Here is a 13,086-nt window from a genome sequence, read left to right as displayed (position 1 = left end):
GGATGTTTATGAAACCATGATTACTGAAAGAAAGAAGAAGAAAAATCTTTTTAAGAGCATAAGTGTGCCTCTTTATTATAGTTAGCAGCTAGCTGGTGAACACAGTGGAGCATTTAGCAGTTAGTTAGATATTTTTAGAGTTAGAGAGCGCAGAGAAGAGTGAATATTAGACTTGCGTTCATCAGATGGACACAAACACCACTTCAAATGAATGCTGTTGTTGCTTTGTGTCTATTGGATGTTTTATAGGCAACTGCTAACATGTTAGCAATATCAACCTTATTAGGCCATAAGGTGCCAATGTGTCAATTAAGTCATTAATGCAGCTTTAAAGAATTTTAATACTGTTGAAATGAAGCATTTTAGATGAGAACATTGTTAAAGTGCAGAGATACAATAGGTATTGGACATGTTTAGCCTAGCTTAGCACATAAACTGGAAGCAGGGGAACTAAGAGGGACAAGAGCTCCGCTAGCTTTGTCAAAAGTGCAAAAATATATCTTCCAAGAACTCCAAAGCTGTCTTAACTACATGCTGTACCTTTTTTAGCTAGCACACTACTGATAAAAACATCCAGTAGTCACCAAAATGCTGTTGTTTGTTAAATAGATCCAAAGTAAACTGCTTTTAAAACCACAATGTCTTATATGTATCTCTGTTTCTACATCTGCTAAATAAACTAAACCATTGTATTGGATATAAAGAGATGACACTGCTTTCAGTCTTCTCATCTGACTTGGGTAAAATCAGAAAGTGTCTTTCCGTAAAAGTCACCGGTTTAAATGAGTTAACGAACAACATGTGCTGGACTACTTCATGTAGAGAACCTTATGTTAGGAAATGATAACTTAGAAGAGGGTGGTGTCTGTACTCTCACTATTTAGAATCCGTTTACAAAAAAGTAAGATTTTGTCCCTGTAAAAAGTAAAAAGTGAATGGACATGTGACGTACCTTGGTCCTGGCCAGCAAGGGTGCTCCTCTCTCCAGCAGCAGCTCCACAGATGTATCATGTCCACTCCGAGCCGCGCAGTGAAGGGGAGTCAGACCATCCTACAGAACACACAGAAACTTACTACATGCTGACACTAACAGTGATTTAACTTTACTGATGTCCAAAGTTAGTTTGGTCAATTGAAGTCAGTGGCTGAACCTGAAAAATACCTAAACAGCTGCTATAACAAAAGCAGTGTTCCTCCCTACATGCAGATGTAGCCGGTGACTGATCCAGGCTGGATGTTGTTTTTATCAAATACAGCTAATAACTGTCCTGCTAGCTGGCACACAGCAAAGTAACCCCAAGCAGAGGTCAGGATGTTCAGTGTGATACTGAATTTGACCCACTGAGGTCCAGCTGAACTGAAAACAACATCATTAAGCTCACATTCACATCTGTCGTCACTAATGACAATAATGAGCTGGTAATTTTGTACTCCAGTGGCTGTAGTAGCAGAAACATCTGACTTATTTGGAGGAGAGAGGAGATGATGGCTATTAAGCTGTAGTTTGGAGACAACTTCCTAAGATAAGATACCATTACCGTAGTTTCGTTTCTCATGATACTCACCCTTGTTTTAGCATCAATCTGAGAGGCTCGGTCCAGTAGCAGACCAACCATGTTAGTGTTGCCACGCTTGGACGCCACATGTAGAGGAGTAATCCCATTCTACAGGGGGAAAGAGAAAAAGTACTTTTAGTGACAGGCAGACATAGATACGTTAGGTATTGAACATATTAATTCCTGAGTGTTCATTACTGATATTGAAATTGAATCCGCACTCATACGTTCTCATACTGTTGTATAAGAGGGGTGATTTTATTGTAACTGATTTAAAAATATGAATAAAAAACAGTTAAAAGTAAAATCTCACAATTAACCCTTTACCGCCAATTGGCGTGAATTTGCATCACAACGCTTCCATTCAGACTGCAGCTGAGAAAGCTTATGTATTCCCCCAATGTCAGTTGGTGCATATTCGATACGTACTTAGGAAGCTTTAGCAAGCAGTGGTTTATCGTTTATGCCTGTTGTCGCTAATTTGCATCATACCCTACATCATACCTGAATTTATATCTATCCTATGTTCTATAGACAAATTAACAATCTCTACATAATTTAGCATCAGCTTGAAAGCAAATGAAAACACAAATAATTAATTTTCCTTTATAATTGTAAATAAATTCAGCCGTCAAATTAAATCCCCATCATAAAAAAACATGTACCATGGTTAAAGGTAATTACTAAGAAGATAAAATACATTAGCAAAACTTAATTTAAAGTTTAGTATTTAATTTAAGGTAAAGGCAGTTCACATGAATTAAAATAGCAGACAACACTTATTAAGTATTCCCTCTTGAAGCATATTAACAAACTCATTTAACATTTTATTTTGAAATAAAATATATTAGCATTTGAATGCTCATCTTGTGTCACATCTATGTTGACGGCTCTTAAATTGATACAAACTAAAACTAGGTTTGCTTATTTCCACTGAAATGCAATATTTTCCCACATGACCTGCCCTCGTTGAAGAAACTTTGGTTTTGTCTTAATTTCACCTTGAACCAAGTCTGAAGCTGTCTCAAACTTAGGGATTGTTTTCTGCAAACAGACTGAGGACATGCGCATATTCCCAAACCTTTTACCCACATAGGATTTCAAATCTCTGCAACCTTCTTGGCCACCACACAAGCAATCCCATGAGGTGTAGGAGAAATGCGAGTGCAAGGTGTGAGTTTTTTGTGCTTATGTTTTTTTGTCTTTTGAAGAGTGCAAAGTGAGCTATTTTTATCCACACTGCTCACATGGCTAAAAATAAGACATCTGAATTTGTTGTCTAGATGATATCGATTAAAGGCCAGACATGAAGGTGTACTGCTGAGTTGGCTGGGGTTGAGGAAAGAGATACCTGGCCAATTCAAAGCCTCAGTTAGAACCACTTTGTCTGCGTTTCTTGATCCATGAAAAGACAAAATAAAAAAAAGGCTTTGTCTGTGTATATGTTGATTTCTAAAATATATTTTCATACTTTAGTTGCCATCCACAGGTACTGTAGAAATGCACTGTTTCTACCATGAAGGTTAGGTGTGAGCAGCACGTTAGCATTTCAGCAGCTTCACTGCTCAGTCTGTGTCTACACAGTTCAGGCACAGTATTGAGTGTAGGTCCCTCACGATTCTGCAGTGCTGAGAGGCCAACACACAATCACTGTACTTACATACCTAAAATGGAGGACAATAATACTTTAAATGTAAAAATATGCTTCACTTTGCGTTTACCTGTGTGTATAGCACAAGTAAAATATCAGCTGGATGACTGAAAACAACATCTTCTGCCTGGACACGCTGGACAGGCAACTAAAATATGTGGTTAAGGTTAAGTGGTTAAGGTTAAGTGGTTAAGGTTAGGTGGTTAAGGTCAGGTTTAGGTTTGAGATTCTCAATGGCTCCCTCCACCCGAGTCCATTGACTTGCCAATTTGGAATAGGTAGCCAAAGGCAAGGAACAGGTAAGTGCATGTCACTCAAGACTCATAATCTGGACCCCCATTCAGCCAAGAGGAGCCCTAGAACAACAAAGTGGCAAAAAGAGCAGAGGAAATCAGAGAAGGAGAATGCAGGAGAGAGATGAGTCCCCAAGGTGGACCCAGTTGGAATTAGGTATTGAAGCGAAAATGGTTGGGGTAAAAGGATGGATGAAATCTATATTCTATAATCTGTATTGTCCCATGGTTCAAGTGAGTGTGGGCTGTGGGTCAAAAGAATCCAATTAAAAGATGCTACAGGGGTTACATGGCTAGGTCGAGGCAACTACGTCACCTGGTTAAAGCTGCAGTAGGCAACAACTGAATATACACAATTGCGTCTGTCTCTGGTGCTTGTATCGCTCCACTAAGCCCCTACCACCAAACCCACGAAGAAGCTGGTTGCCCCTTAAATTTTATCCCTCGCAAGACTCTCCATGGAGGGTCTTGCCCAGATCCCAGTCTCTTACGCCACCACTCGTCTTCTCCAAGAAGGCCCTTCAGGGTATAGGCAGCTGCGATGTCCTCCACCACACCCAGACACACCCCTCAAAAGTTATCATCAGTTGTTATCATGCCTCTTTACCACTCGTTGATATACTGTAAGCCCCATGGCATTGACTATAATGAGTATGAAGCTCCGTGTGGAGCCGGGTCAGGTTTTGTACTATACGATGGTGTCGGCAAAGCAGGGATTTATTTCCTTTTTACTGCTGGTGGCCATCCCGCCGGTCAACTTTGTTGACCATCTATGCCCTGACTTCCTTCTCTCTACAAAAAGGACACACTACTACCTGCATTGGCACCAAACGCTGGCACATGATGCAGTGTGCACTGCAGATTTATATGAATTCACATAAATGTGATTAATAGGAATACTGAGCTAAAAGTGATCAGTGTTTTCTTCATTTGCTTGCCCATTGGAATACGTTTTCTTAAGTTAATAGAGATTCAGCAGAAAAAATAGTCCAGTGAGTGTCTCAGTAGAGTTATAGTGTCTTTCAATTCACTTTTCAAACCCAAATAACTGTGCTTGGTGTGGAATCATACCCTCGCTGTGAAGTCGACTGCTGCCCCTCGGTTCAGCAGGAGGGTGGCCACATTGACGTTGCCATAGTGGGCAGCGATATGCAGGGGTGTGAATCCACTCTGGAAGACAGACCGGAAAGCGACAGACACACAGAGAGGAGGAGAGAAGTCCCACATTAGCCTTTACTTCATGTCCTTGAACTTTGACTGGTGTCTCTTGATCTTTGGTCTTCCCAGCATGCAGCAGTCGCATTAAGCATCACAGGTGAACAAAAACTAAACTGAAAACAAAGAAAAAGGAATAGTAAATAAAATAATCTAAGTTAATATCCAAGTCAGAATATGTAGCACCCACACACACAACCCCAAAATACACTCAGACACGTCACTTCCATGCGAGTTACCAATAACAGAATCAAAATTAAAAGAAGGTCTTTACTCAGCTTCAGAAACAATTTGAAATGAAAAGGACAAAAAGCAAAAAACAGAGGTACAGGACACACAGATTGTCATCAAGATTGATTTGAAGATGGACAAACAATATTAGCTACCCAAACAACACCAAATTAAAGTGGTGCATTATGAGGAGGGTACATTTCTGATCAACACCAAAGTGCACTATGTTAACTGTATGTCATAGAATTATTAGAGTTAGCAATGAGAAATATATGAGAAAAGTTAGAGATTGCAGAGCAGATTGAAGTAGTTGTGAAATTCTTGCCTTACCTTGCCATTCTGTAAGTGTGGTCCGATTTAATGTGAAAAAGTTGTTTACAAAAGTGTGAAGAATACAGTGACTAACGTGATGGTTTAAAAACTTTACACAGTCAAAAACTTAGAATGGTGCAAATTAAGGTAGCGTGGATGCAACATGCTATTCAGTACCAAGTGTTTGGCCAAGCAGGTCATATTTGAAAAGCTTAATAAGCTTCCCATGCCATTACTGATTAGAATTTATTGTAGTAGTAGAAGCAGTAATTGTAAGATCTTCCATAGTTAGCATGCATTTGAAATACTTGATCAGTAAGCTTTATAGTATAGAAGACCAGGTCTGCCAATATTAAAATAAAATAATTTTTTAAAATAAAATTTTCCATTTGTGTGTACATTAAATATGTCAGGAAAAAACTACTCTGCGTGTTCATATTCATCCTTAAAATGCATAATGAAAATTGAAAATTGAAAAAATTTTATCGCAAATAATTTGTATTTTAAGTAAAACACTGACACAAAGATTTAGCATGAAATGAACTCTTCATTTTCATTCATTTCTTTTTCATTTCTGGACAGATTTTTAAAAAATTTTAATTTTCAGGATCACATAGGTTGTCTGCCCATTTGAAAAATGGAAAAAATCTACACTGATAACGACATTTTCATTTTGGCAGTATTTACGCATTTTCAAACATAAAAATAAAAATGTAATTTTCAAATCCATCATATATCATGGGCACACAGATGGAAAATACAATTTAAATAATTTTATTTTTATTTTGACAGCTCTGGACCACCATACAGATATAGAAGTATATTGTATGCAGTATATTGTAATATTTGTAATAATTTAATCTATACTGTTTTAAACTAAGTAGTCCAAAGTGTGTCTCTAGAATCATGCAACGAAATAAAATTACAAGACAGACTAGTGGACAATATACATTCATAGTTGTACAGCATTCATTTGATCAAAACCTGGCAGGGAGAAAATGTAATCATTGAAAATAAATCAATAAACTGTATCAATAATGATGTTGTTTAGAGGTATTGAGGGTCACATATGACAAAAACAAAAGGGGCTTTCTGAGCCGGTGATACATTTAATATAAACTGGGAACAAAAATGTAAATGCATACAGACAGAGTATGAATAAACCAAATCTTAAGCTAAAAACTAAAGATAAGCAGAGTGTGTGCAGTGCCTCAGCGCAGGACACACGGCAGTAGCTTAGCCATTCGTGTCAGCCGTGCATGTTGAACTGTTATTATATATATTGGTATTATATTATACCAAACCACGAGAAACTGTGGGCAGTGTAAAATAAACCAAATGCTTCTTTATTTACGCCATGCAGTGCTGTAGAAGTGAAATAAATAAACGGTGGAAGGAAAGAAATTGAAATAACAATGGGATGGGACTGTATTATGAATCTGTGGAGAATTAAAGGAGCGTGTGTATACCTCAGTAGTCCTATTGACCATCATCTGAAGCAGGAGGAATGATGGAGGGAAAGATCAGTTCAGTTAGGATTGTTTAACACATTACTGCACTGGAGCAGCTCAGAGGCAGATACTAAACTGGCAAGCGACGTGGCTGGGGTGGGTCACTTCCCTTTGATGTGCTCTCAGTACAGCTGATCTCCAGTTCACACAGACTAAAGACTTGTGGAGACGCAACTAATGATTGTTTTTTATTATTTAATTATTTGTATTTGTGATTAATTGTTGAGTCTAAAATAGTGAATAGTGAACAATGCTCACTGCAAGTTCCCAGAGTCCAAAGTGATATCTTCAAATGTCTTTTTACCCCCCAAGCAACGGATTAAAAGCCACAGATATTCAAGTTACAAAGACATAAAACATAGACATAAGGTAGAAAACCATCACTAAATGGTTGCTATCGATGGCTAATGTTGTTAATGTTATGACCCTTCTCTACTTGTGCTGATGTTACACTCCATTTTAACATATCACAGATGGACATTTTATCACAAAAGTAAAACAAGTAGTTAAGGGAAAGTCAGTGTACCATTATCTTGTAATTGTAACTTCAGATTAGCAAAATTTACAGTCTCTCTTCAGAAGATAATTCCCCTTACAATTACAATTTGGGTTGTATTTTTGTAGCTTTGGTCTTCACTTCTTATGGTTATGATAACTCTCCTCAAAGAAATTGCTGAGATCTCAGAACACGGTAACATTGTTACAGTTTAGTCACACAATCAGACAGGCTGTAAATCAAACAACTGTTTAGCTAGATAATGTAAAAATAGGAAAGCAGTCAACACTCTAAACTACTTTCAAGTTGAAAGGCAGTAATGTAATTGTCGTTTTCTCTTCCAAATGAGTTCGGCTAACCTGAGGGTTTATTTAAAAACCACACAATGTGTTTCTACTTGTGTTGCTTACCCAGCTGGATTTCTTTTAACAATGCCGCTGCAATATCATTATTACCAATGGCCAAAATTACATAGATAAGACCCTAGTTATAATATATTATTGCTATCGCTTAGTTAACAGTGTCTTAATTTATTATAACAGAACACACTGACAGCTCCATTTTCCAATAAGAATGAACTGAGACGTAAGAGGACCATTTCAGATAGCGGCCATAGACTGATTTCCCAATTTTTTATTAGAACTGTGCCCTGTGTGTGACAGCAATATGTGTTTTGTGTGTGCATGTGTTTGCGTGTGATTGTACGTGCTGCCGTTTATGGCCTCCTCTGGGCCTTTCTTATGACTCATATTGAGCAGGGCTGCATCACAACAGATGAACCACATATGGTATTTTGCTTAATGCATGCATATACTCTCCCTCCACTGTGTTTTGTTACATCACAACATAATTGGGACCTTGATGAACAAAATCATCTTCACTCTAGCCACGTCACAAAGCCGCTGCCTGGTATCAGAGGAACAGTCGTAACTAAAAATGAGTCTTCCTAAATTAAGGGGTAACTGAATTCCCACCAGTACCGGATTGGCACTTAAACCCTCCCATCCCTTGCAGATGGTCAAAAAGCAATCTTAAACACAACCTCCACCCCTCCCCTCCACCCCACTGGTTGCATGCAGTCATAAATATCACCACCATACAACCTGCAGACAGTGGCACACTCCATGCAGTGGACAGTGCTACACTTAGACACCGGTGCAGCAAGGTAGGAGGGGGTGATGGGGGAAGTGTGTGAGAGGTAGCATTTAAAGAGAGAAAGGAAAAACAGGGAGAGACCCAGTTAGTGGCAGGACCAGGAGGGACGTGGCAGGCACAGAGACACTGAATGAAAGAGAGGAAGAGAGAAACAGAGAGGTGCACAGACAGACAGATGGAGACACAAACACACTATACGCAGGTACACAGCTTCAGAGGAAGTACATCACAATAGGTTAGCGGTCTTCTGTCATAAACTAAATCATACATACGTATATTAGGGGACCCAATTTACACCTGCTGTGATCGGTATCTGGAAAAGGAAAAACTTGCCACCACAAACAGACATACATGACATCTACTCTGCCAGGCCGGATCCATATGGAAGATTTTATTGGACTTTAATATTTGTAACCCACAGAAAACAATCCACAAATGTGTACTATGATGCACAAATATTTCACTATCTACAAATATGTATTTTTACATTTGTGATGTGTAAAATCATATCTACAAAAATACAGAGTGACTTCTACACACAAAACAGTTGTAGCACATTTGCAGATTGCTTTCTGTCAATTTGTTTGTCATGTTACATTTCTGACTTCCTTTTTACGCATTTGTGGAATTTTGTCCACTCTGTACCACAGAGATCTGTAAACAGAGATCTGTAAATGTGAGAGCAGTTTATTAGCCGCACCAGCAGGTGGCAGTAACAACATTGCCTCTCATGAGTTGTAAGAATATCCATTGCACTACCCAGGGTCATCTGTAGGAGACAACAACTTATGCTTCTGCTGAACCACTGGATTTTTCTGTACAAGTGTATATAGTTTATAGATTAATTAATTATTAATTGAATTGCAGTATTCCTGATTCCTGGGCTTTATAGAATACAGAACTTCTCTGTTTTCATATACTTTTACAAAGCTTTCTTTCATAGCTCTGACAGGAAGGTGTAACATATTACCAGTGTTGGGCAGTAGAGTCGCTACAAGTAGCGCCGTTACTAGTTTAACTACATTTCTCAGTAGCTTGGTGGTGGCGTCGCTATTTTCTGAATCAAATAGCTTTTCAGTAACGAAGCTCTTTTATTGACCGAGTAGACAAAATTGTGTAAAACTGTGTAAAAAGGAAGTTACAAATGCAACATGACCCACAAATTGACAGAAAGCAATCTGCAAATGTGCAAACTGTTTTGTGTGTAGAAGTCACTCTGTATTTTTATGGATATGATTTTACACATCACAAATGTAAAAATACACATTTGTAGATAGTGAAATATTTGTGCATCATAGTACACATTTGTGGATGGGTTTTCTGTGGGTTACAAATATTAAAGTCCAATAAAATCTTCCATACATCCAGTTGACAGAACTGGCCTGGGTCAGATTTTAATTGTAATCTACTCAGTGTGCTCATGTTAGCATTTGTGAGATACAATTTGGAGAGCAACTCAAATTTTCTTTCCAGTATTTCCCAATCCCATTTTTTCCCCAACAAGCCTTCCAGACTGAACAAAAAAAATAGGTTGCTGTTGCCTTCCAAAACAACCCTAATGAGTGTTTTCTGATCTGGCACCCCTACTGTCCGGACATCCTTGTTTCTCAGTGACTTCCAATTCTGCTCATAAAAAACTGTCACCTCTATTGTTAATACTTGGTTAAGGTTTAGGGAAGATCATGGTCAAAAGGTCATGGTTAAAAGAAACCAACGTTAACCAATGCTAATGTAGAGGTTTCGTAAACACTCTACTGATTGGAATTATTTCATTCAGTTCAGTTCAAAGGTTCATAATCACTGATGTAATTTTTCTAAAATCTTTCTAAGTTAAGTGATCACATCACCGTTTATCGGTACATCAATGCACAATACACTGTGATGTTTGGTGCACCTTCTGACTGTAATGAGTACTGTAGTAGAGTCTGTTGCTGGTTCTGTCCTAAACTAGGCCTTTAAAAGCGCTGTTTATAAGGTGAGCTCACTTAGTTTCAACACATTTACCATGTGAAGCAGATATGCTCTGTCAATATATAAAAAAATACCATACTGCAAAGGTAGTTTAGTCACCAATAAAGTAAGCAGCACTGCTAAAAGTTACTGATGCGATCAGTAACATGATTCAGTATAGTTAATTCAGCTCAAAGATTTAGTGTTAAAGATTTGTTAAGAGACAGTATGGAAACTGCGGAGCCAAAGTCTCACACTTTGTAGGTAGTCACAGGTAGAAATGTTTTCCCACACATTACATTTGTGCACAGAAACATCAAGGCTTCTGGTAGTTAAGGATATCATCGCTATGGGCGCTATGAGTGATCATCACTGTGGGCAGGAACCTCATCACTGAGGGTACCAACGTCATCACCATCGGCTGTAATGTTATTACAACAACTCCAGCACCGCCCACACATCAGAAGTCCACATAATTGGACTGTAACATCACCTTCCCTGTAATTGTTTGTTGCCAGCTTTCCACCTACTCCGCTATTTTGCATAATGAACTAGAAAAATAAGACCATGTCATTATGAAGATAATGAGAACAGCATGATTAGGTTGATGATTATCAAGATAACTTATCCAGATACTGATCACATTTTAACAGCAGATGTAAACAAGGTCTTTCCATCCAAAGACTCTTATAGGACCCATGGGTGAACCCATTGTTAGTATGCCATTGACATTTGAAAGCACTAGACTAGTTTTAAATGCTTTCCCTTCTGTATTCTGGACATCTGATCCTACTTAGCCAAATCCACTACAGTCTCATTTAATTCATAGACTTCCTAAAAGTCCTTACAACCAAAGTATGGACACATTGGCACAAACGCGTAGAACCACATTAGCTTGACTTCCACACATGCCAACGCTTCGGAGTCAAACAGTGCTATGGGCATACCTTCGACTGGACGTCAGCATTGTGGTCGTTCTGGAGGAGCAGGGCAGCTGACTTGGTGTCATCCTTGCGGGCAGCAATGTGCAAGGCAGGAAGGCGGACCTTGCCTTTAGTATCGTTCTCCAGTAAGATAGAAACTACCTGGTTGTGACCCTGCTGGAGGGCAATGGCTAGAGGGGTGAAGCCATCCTGGATGAGGGGAGGCAAGGAAGAGAAGGCAGAGGAGAAGAAAGGTTAAGAGAAAAGGCTAAATTTCATTTTTCAGGAATCCTTAATCTGGAAATATACAGCAAAGTGTTGCTGTAATATTTCATATGACAGGATGGGACTATGCTGTTTCAGCCACTAAAGGTTCTAAATATGAAACTTCTGTGTGGGAAGTTTCACTGGTTGTCACGACCCCCCGGTGGTGACCCTGGCCTTCTTGCTGGTATGCGTATGAATGTAGTTCTTGAGTTCTTATACCCTTTTGGTATGTCTGCTGTGTGCTTGGTATGTTTTTGTTTTGCGTCTGTCTGTGTTCTGTTTTCTCTCTCATGCTCTGAGACTGCTGGTGGGCGTGGTCACCGGTGCTCCTGTCTACTCACCTGGGCTCATCACTTCAATCAAGCACACCTGTTCCACATCCTGCAATCTGCTCACCCATAAAAGCCAGACCAACCGTCCAGTCCCCGCTGGATTGTTATACCATTCAGTATGTGCACATGTCAGCCAAACGTTGTCTTGAGATTTAGAATCTTGTCTGTTTTTGTGATTCTGAGAGTTAATTGAGTTTTTCCCTGTCTTGACCGCAGAATACCAGCCTGGACCCTGGACCCAGATTACTCACCAGCACCATGAGATCCAGAGCACCAGAAACTGGACCAAATCCTCTGACCAACCAGGACATTGACCGCCCAGCCCACATCTCTATTCGCACTTGTTTTGAATAACTACACCTGGCCTCTGGTCCTGACACTGGTGATTGGTTAAAGGAGACCTATTATGTTTTTCCATATTTCATGACTTATCTACGGTGTTGGATGTTAAGCTACGGCACAGCAACGCTCAGTCTGTCTGTACTGCTCAGCAGCAACAGCCTGGTAACGTGCTTCAGGTTTTGGCCAATCAGAAGACAGTGGGCTTTGAAAGGGGGGGCCTTAAAGAGACAGGAGCATCTACAGCTTGTTTTAGACAGAGGCTGTAATGAAGGCCAACATGAAGAGCCAGTACTTTTTGAATCATGCAAACTGCCTTAAAGGAGTCTCAAAACTACAATATAGGACTGGAAATGCAGTTTAATAGATCTCCAGTACTGAAAAATGTTTTTTTTAGCCATGCTAGTAGTGGGGTGTCAATGTTCACTGGTCAGTCAAGACGTTGGTCCAGACTTAAATGTCTTGATGAATATGGGATAGATGGACACATTTTCAATTATTCAGTTAAATGTCTCAACATGTCCACGATTGATTTACACAAAATGTGCTAGCTTTTTTTAGCCATACTAGTGGGATGACAATGTCATTTAGTCATTAGGCCCGCTACTTTGTGTGTCTGGACTAGTACTGAATCGACTGCCATGAAATTTTGTACAGACATCATGATTCACAGACGATGTGTCCTAATAACTCTAATGATGTTCCCACAATCAGATGTCTAACTGGCCAGTGATATACTGTACACTAGATAGAAATTCATTGTGTGCCATTCAGCAATCGTCAGAGCAACAAAAAATGGCATATTGTAAATATTTGTTAATCGTTATTCTTCTATACTTTTATATATTTTATATC

General features: G+C 39.2%; 1 protein-coding gene across 10 annotated transcripts in view; it reads right to left on the bottom strand.

The window, feature by feature from the left end:
- The window catches only part of ank2b (ankyrin 2b, neuronal), a 235,728-nt gene that overhangs the window by 58,043 nt on the left and 164,599 nt on the right, over positions 1-13,086 (bottom strand). For 9 of the 10 annotated variants that reach the window (XM_046064554.1, XM_046064558.1, XM_046064560.1 and 6 more), the window contains exons 6-9: positions 11,318-11,503; positions 4,572-4,670; positions 1,566-1,664; positions 953-1,051 (exon numbers count right to left, since the gene is read on the bottom strand). In XM_046064554.1, coding sequence (XP_045920510.1) covers positions 953-1,051; positions 1,566-1,664; positions 4,572-4,670; positions 11,318-11,503 — 483 coding nt within the window. Of the gene's footprint in view, positions 1-952; positions 1,052-1,565; positions 1,665-4,571; positions 4,671-11,317; positions 11,504-12,143; positions 12,330-13,086 lie in introns of those variants that run through there. The other variant, XM_046064559.1, reaches the window with a different exon arrangement.

This window comes from Micropterus dolomieu, linkage group LG12 (genome assembly GCF_021292245.1).
Source record: "Micropterus dolomieu isolate WLL.071019.BEF.003 ecotype Adirondacks linkage group LG12, ASM2129224v1, whole genome shotgun sequence".
NCBI classification, from domain to species: domain Eukaryota; kingdom Metazoa; phylum Chordata; class Actinopteri; order Centrarchiformes; family Centrarchidae; genus Micropterus; species Micropterus dolomieu.
The sequence above is the reverse complement of the archived record's forward strand: the minus strand, read 5'-3'. Positions and strand labels throughout refer to the sequence as shown.